The sequence below is a fragment of the Hippopotamus amphibius genome, chromosome X (genome assembly GCF_030028045.1).
Source record: "Hippopotamus amphibius kiboko isolate mHipAmp2 chromosome X, mHipAmp2.hap2, whole genome shotgun sequence".
NCBI lineage: Eukaryota > Metazoa > Chordata > Mammalia > Artiodactyla > Hippopotamidae > Hippopotamus > Hippopotamus amphibius.
The window spans coordinates 70,324,813-70,345,758 of NC_080203.1; the positions used below are offsets into that span (position 1 = coordinate 70,324,813).

At 35.4% G+C, this 20,946-nt stretch overlaps 1 protein-coding gene across 1 annotated transcript; it reads right to left on the reverse strand.

Moving 5' to 3' along the window:
• Positions 1 to 19,215: 19,215 nt before the first annotated feature.
• On the reverse strand, positions 19,216 to 20,382 carry GPR174 (G protein-coupled receptor 174). The gene has a single exon (XM_057719349.1). The coding sequence runs from the start codon at positions 20,380 to 20,382 to the stop codon at positions 19,381 to 19,383; it is 1,002 nt and encodes a 333-aa protein (XP_057575332.1). The 3' UTR covers positions 19,216 to 19,380.
• Positions 20,383 to 20,946: the final 564 nt, after the last annotated feature.

The window sequence follows — 20,946 nt, forward strand, 5'->3', positions numbered from 1 at the left end:
CCCCAGAGGTACCTTCAACTAAAAGATCTAAAATATAGTCAATGACACAGGTTGTGATGAGTCTAACTAGCAGACAAGAAAACTCAAAAGGGCTCAACCCACAGTCCCGTCCCTTATTCTGGCTACATTTTCTTTCCCAAACCTCGCTTTAGGTATGTGCTATTTCATCTTACTATTAAGTAAAATCCAAATTATATTTCCAAGGCTACTACATAGAAGCTACTGATTTGGAGTAAATTATCTCAGTTTAGATGATTTGTTAGCAAATAATTACCTTGCTTAACTCAGAGCCTGAACTGGGCAATGGCAGAGGTACGTGGGAATGCCCCTGCCCCTACAAAGTCAGGTTCAGGTCCCAAATCCTGACCACAATATATTTTGTGTTAGATGAGAAGGGAAAATTGTGGAATATTTTACACATATTCAGAAGTGATAGATTAGAATTATAGTTGGTAAAGAAAGGGCTAGAATGTTCCATGATCCTTACCTTAAGACCAGTGTTGGCTGGATTTTTTAATAGTTTGTAAATGCCTCTGGCAAGGTCCCATGGGAGCAATTATCAGGTTGGATGGATTGGCAGAGGACCAGTGAATTTCCCTCCTGGGCAACATCATTGGGGAAGCCCATCCTCTCTTTCTGAGTTTCTGTTTAATGTTGATAGGTACATTTGTGATGCTCTTCTTGGTGTCATCCTCTAGAACACGTTTTGCCTCAGGTGTGGGATTTACTGAAAACATGCTTAAACAGATTTGGAATACAACCAAATATGGCAGCTTAAAACTAAGACAAAGGGCTTGTTTTCATTGAGCGGATATTGCTTTTGAAGTATGCAAAATTCAAGTATCCCCCTCTTTTGTAAGACTAATATTTTGATCCAGAGCTGTGCCTATTGCAAGAAAACAAATTTGGATTTTTAGATACCACTGGATCAACTGGTAGTTTTAGTTAGACTACTGGTTACTGGTCAAACGGCTAGCTTCATTTTCTTTTTATTTTATTTATTATATCCATTGATGACTAATTACTGGCAATTATCAAATCAACTAGGTCTTTCAATATTTGCTCTTTTCATTAGAAGAACTATTTATCTAAGAGTATAGCAATTGTTCTAACAAGCTCTCTCCTAGCTGCCACAAATAGGTTAGTAGGGATAGTCTTGCTATTCAAACTCTTATGTGGTTGAGAGTGAAAATATAGTGATATCAACATGTCCAATGCTGCTCTGACACCAATTTTCTGACACCAATGAGTTATCCTAGAATTGAAATATATTCCAACACTACATGGATTTAACATAGACCCCACAAGAGCAAGTCCTTCATAAGACTGCCACCACTTCAGAAGCCAACCACAAGTTTCAGATATGCCCAAGCCATCCCCACTTCTGTCCACTGGCTACAAATTTGGGAATTCCAACAATGCCCTTAGGCTAAATAATTCACTAGAATGACTCACATAACTCAGGAAAGTGCTATACTTAAATCGCCAATTTATTATAAAAGATATATATATACAGTAGTTCTATTTTTAGTTTTTTAAGGAACCTCCATATTGTTTTCCATAGTGGCTGTACCAATTTATATTCCCACCAACAGTGCAGAAGGGTTCCCTTTTCTCCACAGCCTCTCCAGCATTTATTGTTCCTAGATTTTTTGATGATGGCCATTCTGACCAGTGTGAGGTGATACCTCATTGTGGTTTTGATTTTCATTTCTCTAATGATTAGTGATGTTGAACATATTTTCATGTGTTTTTTGGCCATCTGTATGTCTTCTTTGGAGAAATATCTACCATATGACCCAGCAATCCCAATACTGGGCATATACCCAGAGAAAACCATAAATCAAAAAGCTACATGTACTACAATGTTCATTGCAACATTATTTACAATAGGCAGGGCATGGAAGCAACCTAAATGTCCATCAATGGATGAATGGATAAAGAAGATGTGGCACGTATATACAATGGAATATTACTCAGCCATAAAAAGGAATGAAATTGAATTATTTCTAGTGAGCTGGATGGACCTAGAGTCTGTCATACAGAGTGAAGTAAGCCAGAAAGAGAAAAACAAATACCATATGCTAATGCATATATATGGAATCTAAAAAAAAGGTACTGATGAACCTAGTGGTAGGGCAAGAATAAAGATGCAGGGGACTTCCTAAGTTGTGCAGTGGTTAAGAATCCACCTGCCAATGCAGCGGACATGAGTTCTATTCCTGTTCCAGGAAGATCCCACATGCCATGGAGCAACTAAGCCTGTGAGCCACAACTACTGAGCCTGCGCTCTAGAGCCCATGAGCCACAAATATTGAGCCCATGTGCCACAACTATTGAGCCCATGTGCCACAACTACTGGAGCCCACGTGCCTAGAGTCCATGCTTCACTACAAGAGAAGACACCACAATGCCCATGCACCACAATGAAGAGTAGCCTCTGCTCACCTCAACCAGAGAAAGCCTATATGCAGCAATGAAGACCCAATGCAGCCAATAAATAAATAAATAAATAAATAAATAAATAAATAAATAAATCCTAAAAAAAAGAAAAGAATAAAGATGCAGATGCAGAGAACAGACTTGAGGACATTGGGGGGAGGGCAAAGGGGATGCTGGGATGAAGTGAGAGAGTAGCATTGACATGTATACAACCACCAACTGTAAAATAGATAGCTAGTGAGAGGCTGCTGCATAACACAAGATCAACTCAATGATTGGTGATGACTTAGAGGGGTGGGATAGGAAGGGGTGGTGGGAGTCACAGGAGGGAGGGGATATAGGGATATATGTATAAATACAGCTGGCTCACTTTATTGTACATCAGAAACTGGCACAACAGTGTAAAGCAATTATACTCCAAAAAAAGAGCTTATATATACATATACATATATATATATATATATAAGCTCTTTATATATAATTATATATATATAAAAGTTCTTTATATATAAAGCTTATATAGATATATGTATTTAAACTCTTTATATATATATATATCCAGATGGAGATACATAGAACAAGGTCTGGGAGGGTTCTGAGTGCAAGAGCTTCTGTTCAAGTGGAGTCAGGGAGTGCCAGTATCTCCATATGTTCACCAACAAGGAATCTTCTCTGAATTTCATTGTCCAGAGATTTTTTTTTTCCAGTTTTCATTATGAAGGTATGGCTGATTGAATCATTGGTCATGTGATTGAACTCAATCTGCAGCCTCTCTCCCCTCCCTGGATGTTAGACTGGCTCAAAGTTCAAACTTTCTTATCACATCATTGGTCTTTCTGGTGACCCACCGCACCCACTATGAAGCTATCTAAGAACTCATCCATGAGTTACCTCATCAGCATAACAAATATACTAGTATCACTCAGAAAATTCCAAGGGTATTTGAAGCTTGTGCAAGGAACAAGGAGTAAAAACCAGATACATTTTTTTTCTTATATCACGCTAACACAAGGAAGTGCACAGAACAAAAAAAAATAAAATGAATATATTTCCCCTTCGATGATTTTGAGGGCACCTGAAGATCTTGCAAGGCCTTTATGTTAAACAACAAATCTGAACTGTTATTGTATGCTATAAATCAAAAATTGTCAGTTGATACAGATTTCTAAATAGCAAAATACTGGATAACAGAGTTCAACTTATTTACCCTCATTGTCTCTTCATCCTTTCAAAATATATATTCTTATTGATATATATATCTGACATACAACATTGTGTAAGTTTAAAGTGTAAAACATAGTGATTTGATACATTAAATTGCAATAAAATTGCCATTATAGCATTAACTGAAACCTCTATTTCATCACATGATTAACATTTCTTCTTGTTGTAGGAACAACTAAGATGCAATTTCCTAGCAAATTTAATGTTTATAATACATTTTTGTTGTCTATAATCGCTATACTGTGTATAGGTTTCCAGGTCTTATTTATCTACTAATTGTAAGTGTGTACCCTTGAACAGCATCTCTCCCATTTCCCCACCTCACAGCTCTGGTTCCACCATTTTACTGTCTGAATGTATGTTTTCAGTTTTCAGTTTTTTTTTTTATATATTCCACATACAAGCTTCCTCTGTGTTACTTATCTCACTTCACATAATGTCTTCAAGATCCATCCATGTTGTTGTAACTGGCAGAATTTCCATTTTTAATGGCTGAATGCAATATACACACTGCAACCTTTTTATTCATTCCTTTGCTGACAGACACAGGTTGTTTCCATATCTATAAATATAGGATTGCATATGTCTCTTTGATAACCAGGTTTCATTTAATTAGGTTATATACCCAGAAGAGGGCTTGTTGGATTATATGGTAGTTTTGTTTTTAATTTTTAAGGCATGGAAATACTGTTCTCCATAGTGGCTGAATCAGTTTACAATCCCTCCAACAGTGCACAAGGATTTCCTTTTCTCCACATCCTTACCAACACTTATCTCTTGTCCTCCTGATGATCGCTATTCTTACAGGTCTGAGGTAATATGTCATCCTGGTTTTTCATTTGTATTTCCCTCCTGATTAGCAAAGTTAAGTACCTTTTTTATGTACTTGCTGGCCATTTGGCTGTCTTCTGTGGATAAAAGTCTATTTAGTTCACCTGCCCATTTTAATCAGATTTTTTTATATTGAGTTGTATAAGTTATTTATAAATTTTGGATATTAACCCCTGATCCGATACATAGTCCGTAAAAATTTACTCCAGTTCTGTAGGTTGCCTTTTCATTTTGTTGATTGTTTCTTTTGTTTCACAGAAATTTTTGTTTGATGTAGTCCCATTTGTTTTTGTGTTTTTTTTTTTTTTCTTTTGTTTGTGTTTTCTGGTGTCTTATCCAAAAAAGCATTGCCAAGACCAATGTCAAGGAGCATCTTCCTTGTTTTTCTTCTAGATTTTTTTACAGTTTCAGGTCTTATGTTTAAATCTTTAACCATTTCAAGTTAATATTTGTGATTGATGTTAAATAGGGTCCCAAAATCATTTTTCTTTGTGTGGTTAGCCACTTTTCCCACCACCATTTCTTGAAGAGACTGTCTTTCCCCACTAGGTGTTCCTGGCTCCCTTATCAAATATCAGTTGACCATATATGTAGAGGTCTAATTCTGAGCTTTTCTGTTCCATTGATTTATGTGTCTATTTTTTTGCCAGTACCATATGACTTTAGTATTTTGAAATCAGGATATATGATGACTCGTTTTCTTATGCTTTCTTATGATTGCTTTGGCTATTCATGATCTTTTGTGGTTCCATACAGATTTTAGAATTGCTTTTCTATTTCTATAAAAAATCTTTGGAATTTGATAGAGATTGCATTAAATCTATATAAATGGCTTTCATAGCAGAGACATTTTGATCAATATTAACTCTTCCAATCCATGGAAATAGAATATCCTTCCATTTGTTTGTGTTTTCTTCAATTTCTTTCAGCAAGGTCTCATACTTTTTATTGCACAGATCTTTCACTTCCTTAGATTAATTTAGTCCTAAGTGTTTTACTGTTTGATGTTATTGTGAATTGAATATTTTTAAAAATTTCTTTTTCAGATGTTTTGTTAGTGTATAGAAAATCACTTAATTTCTGTGTATTGATTTTACATCCAGCAAGTTTTCAAAATCCATTGATTAGATCCAACATTTTTTTTAGTTGAGACTTTGGGATTTTCAACACAAGATCATATCATTAGCAAATAGTGATAATTTGAATTCTTCCTCTCCAGTTCAAATGCCTTTTATTTATTTATGTTACCTGATTGCTCTAGCAAGTATTCTTAGTACTATGTTGAATAAGAATGGAAAGAGGACACACTTGTCTTGCTCCTGATCTTAGATGGCTTTCAATTTTCCTCCATTGAATATAATGTTAGCTGTGGGTTTGTTGTATATGGCCTTTATTATGTTGTGGTGTGTTCTTTCTATACCCAACCTGTTGAGAATATTTATCATAAAAGAATGGTGTATGTCAAATTCTTTTTCTGCATCTATTGAGGTGATCATATGAACTTTGTCTTTCATTCAATTGATGTGGTGTATCACGTTTACTCTTAGTCATGGTGTATAATTCTTTTAATGAGTTCTTGAATTTTGTTTCCTGATATTTTATTGAGAATTTTTTCATCTATGTTTATCACTGGAGTTGGTCTATAGTTTTCGTTTCTTGTAGTGTCATTATCTGGCTTTGTTATCAGGGTAATACTTGCCCCATAGAATGAGTTTGGAAATGTTCCCTCCTCTTCAATTTTTTGGAAGAATTTGAAAAATAGTGGCATTAATTTTTTATATATATAAAACAACTTCTTTACCAGTACATCCATTGATGGACACTTAGGTTCTTTCCATATCTTGGTAAGTAATGCTGCTATGGACATGAGAGTGCAGATATCTTTTCGAGATACTATTTTTATTTTCTTTGGCTATATTACAAGAAATAGAATTGCCAGATCATATTATAGTTCTATTTTCATTTTTTTGAGGAAGCCCCCCCCCAACCTGTTTTCTATAGTGGTTGCACCAATCTACAACTTCACTAATAGTGCACAGGTGTCCCTTTTTGCCCACATCCATGCCAACATTTGTTTTGTCTTTTAATGATGGCCATTCTAAGAGACACGAGGTGATATTTCATTGTGGTTTTAATTTGCATTTTCCTGATGACTAGTGTTGAGTGTCTTTCTATGTATCTGATAGCCTTTCATATATCTTCCCTGGAGAAATGTCTATTCAGTTCCTTTGCTCTATTTTTTTTAAACTGGGGTGGGTGTTTTTTGTATCTTTCTTCATTTTTTCTTTCTTTCTTTTCTTTTTTGCTTTTGAGTTGTATGCATTCTTTGTATATTTTGGATATTAACCCTTATCAGATATATGATTTGAAAATATTTTCCCCATTCTGCAGAGCTGTTTTTTCAGTTTGTTGATGGTCTCTTTTGCTGTGTAGAATCTTTTTAGTTTGATGTAGTCCCACTTGTTTATTTTTATTTTGTTCCTTCTGCTTTAGGTGTCATTAAAAAAGATTATCAAGACCCAGACCAAAGAGCTTTATTTCTGTGTTTTCTTCTAGCGGTTTCATGGTTTCAGGTCTTACATTTAGTTCTTTTATACATTTTTATTTAATTTTTGCAAGTGGTGTAAGATATTGGTTCAGTTTCTTTATTACACATGTGAATATGCAATTATCCCAGGACCAATTATTGAAAAGACTATTTTTTCTTCATTGGGTATTCTCAGCTCTCTTGTCAATTATTAGTTGACTGTCTATGCTTGGGTTTATTTCTGTGCTCTTTATTATGTTCCTTTCATCAATTTGTTTGTTTTATAACAGCACCATACTGTTTTGATGACTATACCTTTATAGTACAGCTTCAAATCTGGAAGTGTGATACCTCCTGCCTTGTTCTTTTTTTCTCAGCATTCCCTTGGCTATTCAGGATATTTTGTGGTTCCACATAAATTTTAGGAGTGTTTTTTTCTACTTGTATAAATATTCCATTGGAATCTTGATAAGGATTTCATTGAATCATAGATGTCTTTTGATAGTATAGACATTTTAACAATATTAATTCCTCCAATACCTGAACCTGGGTACCTTTCCCTTTCTTCTTGCCTTCCTCAATGTCTTGTAGCTTTTAGAGTAGAAATCTTTTACCTCCTTAGATAAATTTACTCCTGAGTATTCTTGGTGCTATTGTAAATGTGATTGATTTCTTTCTTTCTTTTTTCAGAGAATTCATTTTTGGTATATAGAAATGCTACTGACTCTTGTATGTTAATTGTGTATCCTGAAACCTTACTGAATTAATTAATTGGCTTTAACAGTGTTTTTTGGTGAAGTCTTTAGAATTTTCTATATACATAAAACGTCATCTGCAAATAAAGACAACTTTACTTCTTTCCTTCCAATTTTGATGCCTTTAATTTCTTTTTCCTTGTTTGATTGTTCCAGCTAGGACTTCTAGTACTGTGTTGAATAGGAGTGGTGAGAATATGCACCATTTTCTTGTACTTGACCTTAGAGGAAAAGCTTTCAATCTTTCACCATTGAGTTTGATGTTAGCTGTGCACTTGTCATACATGGCCTTTATTATGTTGAGATATGCTCCTTCTATACCTAATTTTGAAATAGTTTTTATCATGAATGGATATTAAATTTTGTTGAATGCTTTTTTCTGCATCTATTGAGATGATCATATGATTCTCTTCTTTCATTCTGTTAAAGTGATGTATTGATCAATTTGCATATGTTGAACCATCTTTGCATCTAAGGGATAAGTTCCACTTGATCATGGTGAATGATCCTTTTAATGTCCTGCTGAATTCAATCTGTTAGTATTTTATTGAAAATTTTTCCATCTGTATTCTTCAGGGAAATTGGCCTATAATTTTTGTTTCTAGTCATGTCCTGTTTTTGGTTTCAAGATAATGCTGGGCTCATAAAATGAGTTTGGGAGTGTTTCATTCTCTTTGATTTTTTGGAACAGTTTAAGAAATATTGGTGTTAATTCTTCTTTAAATATTTGGTAAAATTCATCATGGAAGCTGTATGGCCCTGCTCTTTTCTGGGAGACTTGTTTACTGATTCAACATTTTTTGTAGTAAATGGTCAATTCAGATTTTCTATTTCTTCCTCATTCAGTCTTGTAAGTTGTATGTTTTTAAGAATTTTTCCATTTCTCTTAGGTGGTCCTGTTTGTTGGCATATTGTTGTTCATGTTTCAAGGTTTTTGATTACTGATTCAATTTCTTATGTACTATTGGTTGTTAATACTTGCTATTTCTTCCTGGTTCAATCTTGATAGGTTTTGTTGTTCTAGGGAGTGATCCATTTCTTCTATGTTATCTACTTTGTTGGCATGTAACTTGTAGTGGTCTCTTATAAGCCTTTGTATTTCTGTAGTGTTAGTTATGTTTCTCCTCTTTTATATCTAATTGTATTGATTTGAGTCTTCCCTCTTTTTTCTTAGTTAATCTCACTAGAGTTTTGTCAATTTTATTTGTCAATTGAAAAATCTGCTCTTAGTTTCATTGATCTTTTCTCACTTTTTTTTTCTGATATGTGTTTTATTTTTTTCCACTGTGATCTTTATTATTTCCTTCTGTCTCCTAACTTTGGGCTTACTTTGCTCTTATTTTGTTAGTTCCTTGAGGTGCAATGTTTGGTTGTTTATTTGTAATCTTTCCAATTTCTTAATGTATGCATTTACCACTATAAACTTTCCTCTCGGAACTGCTTTTACAGTATCCCCTAGGCTTTGGTGATTTGTGTTTTTATTTTCATGTGGTTTTATATATTCTTTGATTTTCATTTTGATTTCTTCTTTGACCCATTGGTTATTCAGGAGTGTGTTGTTTCATTTCCACATATTTGTAGATTTTCCAGCTTTCCTGTTGATTTCTGTTTTCATACCAGAAATATGTGGTCAAAAGAGATACTTGGTATTATTGCGGTCGAAAGAGATACTAGGTATTACTTCAGTCCTTTTACATTTGCTAAGAGTTGTTTTATGTCTTATATGATCTATCCCTGAGACTGTTCTCTGTGCACTTGAGAAGAATATTTATTCTGCTGCTGTTGGATGGAATAGTCTATAGATATTTTTAGGTACATTTGGTATAATGTATGGTTTAAGTCCATTGTTTCCTTGTTGATTTTCTGTCTGGATGATTCATTCACTTTTGAAAGTGGGGTATTAAAGTCCCTACTATTATTGCATTGCTGTCTATTTCTCCCTTCAGATCTATTAGTATTTACTTAATATATTTAGGTACTCTGATATTTTGTGTGTATGCATTTATGATTGTTGTATCTTCTAGATGCATTGATTCTTTTATCATTAGACCTGACTTCTCTTGTCTCTTGTTACCATTCTTATTAAACTCAGTTTTGCCAGATATAAGTATAGGTACCCCACTTTCTTTTGGTTTCCACTTTCATGACATATCTTTTTTCATCTCTTCACCTTGAGTTTATGTGTGTCCTTAAATCTGAAATGGGAGTCTTTTAGGCAATATATAGTTGGGTCTTGTTTTTTTTGTTTTTTGTTTTTTGTTTTGAATCCAGTCACTGTGTGTTTTTGATCAGTAAGTTCAATTCATTTATACTAATTATTGATAAGTAAGGACTTATATCATCTTAATAATTACTTTCTGATTGTTTTGCATTTCCATTATTTCTTTTTCCCTCTGTCTCTGCATACTTTTGTAAATTGGTTATTTTCCATAGTGGTATTTTCTGTATGCCCTGTCTTTGTCTTTTGTGGATCTACTCTAGAACAGCCCATTTTAGGTTGATAGCAACTTGTTTTTGGATGCCTATAAAAGCTCCACCGTTTTATTCCTTTTTTTCCCGTATAATTGATGTTACAATTTACTTCTGTTTATGCCATGTATTTGTGAACAATTTATTGTAGCTATAATTATTTTACTACTCTTCTCCTTTAACTTTTGTACTATAGTTGAGTGGTTAACAAACCATCCTAATATGGAGTTACAATTTTCTGAATCTGACTGTCTATCTTTCATCTTTGCCAGGGTGTGATGTATTTTCATAGATTTTCCTGCCACTGATTAGTGTCTTTTCATTTCAGCTTGAAGAACTTTCAACATTTCTTGCAAGGCAGATCTAGTGGTGGTGAATTCCCTCAGCAGTTCTGTGTCTAGGAAAACCTTTATTTCTTCCCCTTATCTGAAAGATAACATTGTCAAAAAAAGTTTTATTTTTTGGCAATTTCTATCCTTCAACACTTTGAATATATCATTCCACACTTTCCTGGCCTGTAAAGTTTCTGCTGAGAAATCTGCTGATAGCCTAATGGAGTTTCCTTTGTAGGTTACTTTCTTTCTTTTTTTTCCCCTGGGTTGCCTTTAAGATACTTTCATCATTATTTTTGACAGTTTCATGATAATGTGTCTTGGAGAAAGTCTTTTTGCATTGAGATTACAGGACATTCTATTAGCTTCAAGGACTTATATGTCCAAGTCTTTTCCCAGGTTTGAAAAGTTCTCAGCTATTATTTCTTTAAATAGACTTCTGCTTCCTTCTCCTTCTTTTCTCCTTCCTGAAGCCAAATTATTCTAATACCTGCCTTTCTTATTGAATATCATAGCTCTTGTTGGCTTTTTTCACTCTTTAAATCTTAGTTCCCACTCCTCTTCTAATTGCATTATTTTCATATTTCTACCTTCAAGTCACTTATTTTTTATTCCATCAAGTCTGCCCTGGTATAGATGCCCTCTATTGCATTCTTTATCTCATTTATTTATTTCTTCAGCTCCAGAATTTCTGTTTGGTTCTTCTTCATAATTTAACCTCTTCGGTAAATAACATCTTTTTTTTTTTTTACTGTTAATTTGTTGGATTCTTTCTAAGTTTTCTTGTAGCTCATTGAATTACTTTATAACAGCTACTTTGAAGTCTATATTATCTAGATGAGTTTGGTTGCTGGAGAAATACCATTTTGTTTTTGCGATGCCATAAATCCTTGATTTGTAAAAATTTTTTGTAGCTTTGTGTTTCTGCTTTCACATTTGAAGTAGCAGATGTCTCCTTAACTAAGCTTTTATGTCTTCTTTGGTTCTTATAACTAACCCTGCTGGCTATTAGAAACCTCTTTTTTGTATTTCAGAAAGTAGTGCTATAGCTATTGTTTTTGTTTTCTCCCTTGAGAAACAGCCATCTATTTTCTGAGCACACTTTCTGTGTCCTGAGCTTGCTCTTCATGATGTACTTGGGAGCACACATGAAGAGCCAGCAGCAGACTGGAGGGAGGTCTGGGTCCAGCTCTTGGTGTGGTCTGTTTAGGCTGCCTAAGGACCTATTAGATAAATCCTCAGTGGTGGCACTCCTAGGGATATGTGGATGGACTTTCTGCTGAGCCCAATCCCCTCAAAGCCATTTGACATTCTAATCTGCCTCTTACTTAATATGCTCCCTTCCCTCAGTTTCAGAGCTCCCACCTTAGTACTCTGGGTGCTGGTGGAGAGAACTTGGTTTTTCTAGCAGCATCCCACTTAGCTGGCATAAGGAGAAGCTCACTCTTTTCCCACAAGAGATATCACCTCCACCAGATGAACCAGCCATGATCAATGCCTTTTGGGGGGTGGGAGAGCACCGAGAAAGTTTCTTTCACCATTTCCACTGTGACAAAACACATTTTTTTTCGTATCCAAAGTTGTTTTAGATACTCCCTTCAGGAGGCTGGAGTTCTGCAAGTTCTTTCTTTAGGGTGAGTGTCTGCTAAATTCAGTACTCACCCAATTCTTGCCCAACAGTAGCAAGTGGGGTCCAGGAAGTCATACTGGCTATGCTGGTTCTGCAGCCCATATGGTAATCTGTATATATCCTACTATCTGCACTGGTGGACAACTTGGGTCCTTTAGAGAAACTTACAAAGTCCAGAAACTCCCACAAAGGTCCTCTTGTTGGTGTATGGATGTCTAAATTGTTGATTTAAAAGGGAGGGGTATACAAAGCAGGAATGTTTTATGCTGTCATGTCGCTGATGTCACTCTCCCAACATATGTCTTTTTTATTGCCTACTATGTTGCAAGTAGTGAGGTAGGCATTAAAGACACGAAGGAGAAAAAAAAATTCATATTCAAGTAGGGCAGGTAAACAATAAACAAATAAATAAAATAAGTGCAAATTATAAGAAGCCATGAGGAAAAATCAAGATAATTTATTAGAAATGAACTTGTGTCTAGAGGGGTGGGGAACTCTTTAGTTAGGGTAGTCAACTTTGAGAGCTGACAAACTTTAACTGGAGGAAGGGACAAGATAACTGTTGGAAGAACACTCTAAGCGCAAGGAACAGGTACTGCAAGACACTTTTTGAAGCACTTTTAATTCCTTGGACCAATCAAGTTTGAGGTCAAGCCTATGCTCTGCATCTGAGCCTACTCACTGTTGAGAGGTCAGAAAAGGGAAGTGCTGCTTCTTCTCTGGGAACAATGTAAAGAAAATATAGGTGGAATCCTGACCTATGCAATCACTTCCCATATGCTTGTTTGATCTTCCATGTTGCAGATTTTAAGTGTCCATACACTCCCAGAGCACCACCACTGCAACATTTTTCTAGAGGTTGCCCATCCTTTTGCTGTAGGTATAAATGCCATTTGATGATTTAGAAAACCCCAAGAGGGAAGAGAATTTGCTGCTGCATTCGAGGAAAGTGATGGTTTTATAACATGGAACGAGCATACAAGAGACTACTGGGTTTCATGGTTTGTATGGAATCCTTGGGGGAAAATAACATCCCTAGTACTTCTGATATCCATGGAATGATAGATAATACACGTTGTTACACCATATTTGTTTTCCCTTTTTTATATAATAAAATAATGTTTAGCTTAGCATGTGGCAACCCGTAATAATTACTACATATTCTAGTCTCCTGTGCAGCTTGGTAGGGCCATGTTGCTGGTTTCTAGCCAGTGAGTTGCAAGCAGAAAGGATTTTCAACATTTCCAGTCACCCTCTTTAAAAGAAAAGCATGTCTTCCTTTCCCCATTTCCGCAATCCTACCAGCTATAATGTGAATGTGATAGGAAAACTTATACCATTCAGATTAAGAAAACACCCCCAAAATGTTGGAGTTATAAGACAGGAAATGTATATCCAAATATATCGCAAAAAAAAAAAAAAAAAGCCACCAACTGGCTAAACCTTTTACATGAAAGATAAATACATTTCTATCTAGTTTAAGCCACAGTTCTATTAATCACAGCTAAAACTATAGCCTAGCTGATATAGCTTATAAAAAGAGATTCGAAGGAAGAAAATGTGAAATGTCTGAGGGAAATTTTAGAGAAATATGGTCCCCTAACTAAAAGCAGTATTCAGAGTTTACATAATGGTGACATAGGTCTCAGAAAAATTTCAGAATGTACATTTACATGGATGCATTCTAAAACTACTCTAAAAGTAGTGTTTAGTGGACCATTTTGAACAAAATGTAGAAATTCAAGCTGTCAGCGGTGGTATTTTTACTTGTAGTGTACCTGAATGTGCTGTACTCCTTCCCTTGAGAGTCATAATAAGTTTGGGTGGAGGAATCCCTGAACTGAAATCAACATTATTCTGTATCACACTTCTGCAAGTAGAAGGAAGGCTAAGCTAAGGCAAACAAGGTCAGGTTAATAGATGATTTTATCTAAGTTGAAACTTGCTCATATTGATAAAAATAAAATTTTTATACTTGTTAGAATTTAGTGTTTGATATCCTTACTTTAAAACATCTAAAACCAGTTCTTATCCCTTACCCCTTTTGATCATATATTAAATAGTTCATTTAAATGATACTGTAACATTAAAATTTTAAAATATTGAATTATATAATGTATGAAAAGTACTTTTATGTAATCTGGGGCAAGGAGAGTGGGTGTAGACATAGAGGAAAGAAGATTGGCCATGTGTTGATGTTGGTTGAAGCTGAATAATGGATACATAAGGGTTTCTTATACTAATTGCTCTCCTTCTCTTCTTTTGAATATGTTTGAATTTTTCCATAGTAAAACTATATATATAAAAGCTTTATATATATATATACATATATACATTCATCTGAGTGAAAAAGTTAAACTTATTTAGTGACACCATTTTTAACCCAGTATTACAATGTTTTACTTTATGCAGGCATGGTGTAAATAAGACCACTTCCTTCATGCTTTCATTTCCGGAGCTTTAAACTTGAATCATTATTGTTTCAAGCTGTTTTTATTTATTTTTTCTTCTTATTAGATTGGCATTTTAAAAGGTATAAATGATCCTGGTCTTTGTTCAAGTTGTGAATATTCAACATTATTTAGAAAAGACTGAAAAATATATCTCCATTATGGGCCAGAATCAAACTTGAAGAACAGAGGTCCTAGATCTGCATCTCAGCCCTGCTTCTGAAGCTCCTGCAAAAAAGAAGATACTGGGGTCAGAGCGACAGGCCTGATTACAACCCTCTACCCATCGAGGAGCAGTTGCTCTGTTATTCCTTGAAGAGATCCAAGAAGGCAAGTGTAAGGCCTTAAAGAAGGACTATGCCTATAAATTAATAAGCAGATGTTCAGCAAGGAGTTAGATGAAGAGAACTTAGTCAACAAAAGAGAAGAGGAAATAAGGTCTTGGAAAAATCAAGTAAGTGGTTAAGGCTGAGGAACTTCTGCTGAAGAAATGGCCTGTGACACTCAACAAAGTTACAGCTCACTGCCTGCCCCTCAAATATATATCACATTCTTTAATTATTGAGGAATACATAAGTTGAAAGAGCCACACTTACCTGAGAGTTTATTTCTCACTTCTTCTCCCTCAAAATATTGTATAGGAAGGCAGTGAAATTACTTGTGAGGTGGCTTCAGGAAGGCATGTAGGATGGGAGTACATTATTTGAGGACATTTGAAATGTGGGGCAAATCCCATATTTATATCCCATTATTTTCTTCAGGTCTACCAAAACCTCAGAAATTTCTCCTTAGGAAAGTCTTTAGCACTTCCTAGGAAAATTTTTGTGCAACAGTCAAAATGTGTAATTCATAACAGCTTGGTTGTTGCAGAAGATACTTGGGCCTCATGAAAGCACTAGGAATATAGGTGAGATGAGGAAGGAGTGCTAAAATGGAAGAAAGATAACAAATAACAATAATGACAGGAGAGCCAGAGACAATTGTCCTGACTTTACTTTTTGTTTTGTTTCATTTTGTTTATATAGATCTATTTTGGGAAGAGCAAAGGGGGACAGTGAAGGATAAGTTTTTTCCCTACTAATCTATAAGAAAATTCAAACTATTGGGTCTTAAAAACCCTTAAGACTAAAGAGAAAACAGTCTCTCTGTCCCCTCATCTCCCTTTCTGCCCAAAGACTATACTTTAACAAGTATAGGTATTTAAGTGATTTGGATATCTTGGTCAACAAGTGAGGATGGGGAATAATCTTAGTAGGGTATGCACAGTCAAGAGTCTGACTATGGGAAGAGTGGATGGCAAGTGTCAGGTAGGATGGGGAAGTGGTTCATCTTTCCATTTGAGAATAGAATGCAGCACTCCAGAGAGAAAGGGGGAGTAGACCCTCAGGGGACTTATAGCTATGTATGTGAGAATACTGACAAAGATCTTCAATTATATCAGTTTGCTGAAAAAGTGACTACATATACTTTGAATTCTGGAGGCAGCAATTTTCTATGCAAGTAGAGAGACCATCTTTATTAATAAAATGCATATTATAAATTATAGACATAAATACATTCCGAATGCAACATTTTCACAGTGTTTTGGGAGCAAAAACAAAAAAGATGACATAAAAATGAAGTTGCACAAGAGTTCCAGTTATGCACCCTTTTAGACCAAGATAGTTTGATCTGTTCCTAGGGCAGATGGCTCCTTTTCATAGAATTACAGGTTAATAGAATTAGTTGCTTAACCAAGTGACAATGAAAACATATAAACCATTTGAATTTAGTAATAATAACAATAACAATAATGACAATAATAACATGGAAATCACTCCATATTAAAAATATCTGTTGGAATAATTGTGTGTACATTTTGCAATCAGAACTCAAGTAGGAAATGTGAGTTTATTTATCTTGAATTGTGCATTACTGTAGTTGAGGGTGTTTACTTTTTACGGGTTTTACTTTTTTCATTAAACCCAGAAAGTGACAAATGGTAGGTTTGGAGAGAAGATTCTCCAAGGAAAGGAGACACTCAAGAGGCTGCTGTCTGGATGGCAGCTGTAAGAGTACTTCTTTCCTAGTTTGGACTTCTCCCTGGAAATAAGGTCCAGAGTTGGAAGGGGAAGAAGTCAAAAAGAAAAAGAAAACAAGCAGAGGTCTGAGAAACTGATAGCTGCGCTTATAGATATATTTCTTAAAATTTAGCATCCCCATTATGGTAAGCAAAGTAGGTGATCACTTACTATATGTAATCTGAAAGGCACTGTGTAAGACCCACTTTTCTTCAAAATATCTTCCCTTCAAGTCTGCCTCAGTGTCTTTAATCCTTCTATTAAAAGTGAGGGATTTACACTTTGAGTTGAAGTTCATACCTAAGGCCTAGAATTCAGATATCCCTTGGCAAATTAATATTAAGATAACATTAGTCATTAGTACCTTAGTGTGAATAAATTGATCAGTTACTGATTAGAACAAGGGAATAGGACAGAAGACAAACATGTTGATGGGGAGGAGGGGTTGATAAAGTAAATCACAACATTGAACACAAATTTAGATAGGTAGGCCTGAAGAGAAGGGGTAGTCCTAGCTAACCTCATAAGAATACTGGACACTTGTTCTCTCTGTCCTTTCCTCAAATGATTAAATAATTTCCAAGGGCTTCGGGACTGCCTAATAAATGGGCTCTAACCTCAACATTTCTTCTAAGAAGTTCAGTAATCTCCTGGAAGTATTCCACTCCTATTTAAAGTAATAGATATGTTTAAAGTGAAATTAATATGTTAATAAAATTAAATCACTGGTCTCCCAAAATGATCCTAAAATGTGTAACTCATGCTAATATAGAAAATAGTAAACACATATAGTATAGACAAGTCTCTTTCATTAGAAGTACCCACAAAATTATTACTTTCAATCCCATTACAACACTAAATTATGTTCAAACACAAATCACTTTGAAGCAAACAGACCAGGCATAGTTACAGTTACCAATTCAAAAACACAATTTAACACTCATTTAGAACTCACATCAAAATATGTACCTTGCAATGAATAATTAGGAGATAAATACATACACTATCGCTAGCAGCACAAAGTCAGTCTTCTAACAGGGTATTATGTCAATAACAAAGTACAAGCAAATCACCATTTGTCTAGAGAAAACATTAGAAAATTTTCCATTCATCTTAGATATTAGAATTCATATAGATTTCAACAGTTTTTTCCCCCAAACATATTGGTACCATAACTGTGTGCCTAAAGTAATTCCCTCCCTGTAAATATGATGGAGCTCTTCCTTGATTTTCATATTCCTTCCAAATAAGAAGTAGCATGTTTCTTCATTATATAGCACACAGATTTTAATTAAAGCATGCTTTAAAAGTTAGAGTTTTTTGCCAAAATATTTTTCAAACTATTCTAATATTTAAGACCTCAGGTCTAATTACTACTAATATCCTGGATCTGTTTCCTGCATACTAGTGCTAAACAGGTAGCAGGCAAGGCATTTCAAAGGGTGTCCAATGTGGCCAAAAATAATCTTCTGCACTTTTCTCAAAATGGGAAAAGCTGACATCCCCAGCTACTGGGAGGGAGGCTGTGCTGGACTTAGAATGGTATGTATAGGGCAAAGCTAGACCAGAAAAAATTACTGAAGACTGTAGGGTCTACATGCCTGGCTGCCTCCAAACCCTACTTTGGCTTGTGAATGTAGTTTGACAGCTGCCACCTAACTTAAAAGTAAGAAATAACTTCATATTTTTGCTCTGGCCTAAACTTAGTGCACTGCTTCTTCCATAGGCTCAGAAAGTGCAGTAACATGTCAGAGGTACCTCAATGTCACTCTAGAAGCATGGTGGATATTTCCTTTACTCAGCAGATCCATACATCTTCAGAGGTGTTCTTTGGAAATAGTTTAAGAGAATCAGAACTATGATCATTACCTATCTGCTTTCTCCTGGACCTTTAAAGGCAATTTGGGTCCCATTGTATGAACTTTGACAAGCTACCTGCGCTGCGTAGATTAAATATGACAATTTATACAGTCATACAGAGTATGTGAATTTGTTTCTTGTTCTTATTTTAAACATACCAGAGGCCTGAGTTCAGATTTTCATTCTATTAATAGATGTGACAGATGATTTTTCATACTGATACTGAAATGAAGGAAATAGCTATTTGACTCTTCAAACCCTAGAGTTTAATCACATATAGGAGATAAAAATGGTCCATAATTATAGCACTGTTTTCACAAAATAACATTGTCCATCCTACTTAAAGACAACTAAAATATGATAATGGGATATAAACTGTGATTACTAGTATAAATAGATAATTACATTGTTTCTAAATACAAAGAAATTCAGTGTCCATTGTAACAAAACTAAGTGCTTATAATGACTTCAAGCTAATAGTCTCTGTGTGTCTTAGGTTCACAGATAAAACTGCTGACTCTAGTTGAAAGCATATATGTATAGTATGTCACTGAAATTTTATAGCTTAAGTCTTAAAGACTTGACAAATTACTACATGGACATCTCAACATCAGTAATGGTGGCGTATAATGCTCTAAATAGGTTATGTTATGAAGATGTGAAATCCTCAAATAGGTAAGATAGAGCATAACTGAAAAGCTGTGAGTGCTTCCCGTGATTACTTCCCAGTGGCTTGGGTTATTGCAAATGTGTTCTGATATACTTGCATTTCAGTCCACATCCAGTTTTTTTTTTTTTATTTAACATAATTCAGTTGTCAAGGTAGAAGTGGTATGGTTGCTCACAAATGATTTCGCATGGAGTTTTATGTTATCATGCAAATCTTGTCTTGAAAGCCGTCTTTTGAACTCGTCAGTGGTAAAGTAGTATATGATTGGGTCAAGGCAGGAATTCAGACTAGCAAGACACAGGGCAACAGAATGAAATATTAGAATCACCCTTCTGGCTAGGCAGCTTTTAATTTTGTCGGACTTGACCAGGAAATCGAAAGGAAAACTGAAGTGATAAGGTGCAAAGCAAATTAGGAAAACTCCTGCACAGGTTAGAATCATCTTCAAGGCTTTCCTTTTCTCTCCAAGGTCTTGGGCCACAGGATATTTATCTTGCAGTGATAAAACTGTCTTCCAGGTACAATAGAGGACGATCAGAAGAGGAGTGATGAACCCAATCAACTCTCCAATTGTCATCATGACAACAGACTGGGCTAGATTGACATTCCTGGTAGGAAGATCCACAAAGCATTTGGTTTTGTTTCTAGAGTTGTCATCACTGCTTCTGAGGAGAGGGAAGAGCAGACAGGCAAGGCAGATTATCAGCCAGCCAGCAATGCTGATGTATAAGTCATATTTCTGTTTACAGTCATGGAAGCGAAAGGGGTACAGGAGAAACCAAAATCTTCGCACACTGATGCAGACCAAGAAGTAGATGCTTGCATACATGTTGACATACTTCAGGTAGAAACAAAACATGCAGAGACCAGGCCCAAATGGCCAGTCATGATTCAAGTAGTAAAAGATCCTCAGTGGCAAGGAAAGTACTTGTAGTAAGTCAGCAATGGCTAGGTTTATCATGAATATCACAGCCCGTTTGGTTTCTTTCATATAGCTATAAAATACCCATAAGGCTAATATGTTCCCTATGAGACCTGGCACAAGAATGACAGTGTATGTCACTGCATAGATGAAGTATCGAAAATCTGTATTGGCTCCATCTGTCCCAGCACATGTGTCATTAGCAGGCATGTTTCTTTCTCTAGAAAGAAACATGCCTTTGCTAAATGGTGGCTAGAAACCTAAATTTACAATCTACTACTTACTGCTCTTTCTAAAAGACTGATCATCGGTGGGTTGGAGAGATTGAATATAGAATAACCTCCTTTTTATTACATTGGTCTGAGCTTTTATACATGATTTGGGGGCTTTTCAAAGAACTATCTGCGTGTTTGCTTTGGATTTGTCTACATTAACTACATGGAAATCTAATGTCCAAGCACAGATGACAAGCTGTTATAATTTTCCCTTCTTATTTACTCAGTTAAGAGGCCTTCTGGGACATCATGACAGTGGATCCTCTCCTATTTGGATCATAAATGTGCCATATAGCAGCTCTTCAAATTCCCATATGATGACAGTCATCTCTTTACTGGTATTTGGCAGGCTGTTTTTCTTTTCTTGGCTAACATAAAAGAAAGTTTTGCTTTAGTACTCAGCGGGTCCACAACTCTTCAGAGGTGATTAGCTTGGATGGATCATCTTTCCAGGACTTTTTCAGTTATGTGTCGAAAACTAAAAAGTGGGAAACAAAGT

Coding starts and splice junctions, on each gene's coding strand:
- GPR174 (XM_057719349.1), bottom strand. CDS start 20,382: ATGCCTGCTAATGACACATGTGCTGGGACAGATGGAGCCAATACAGAT.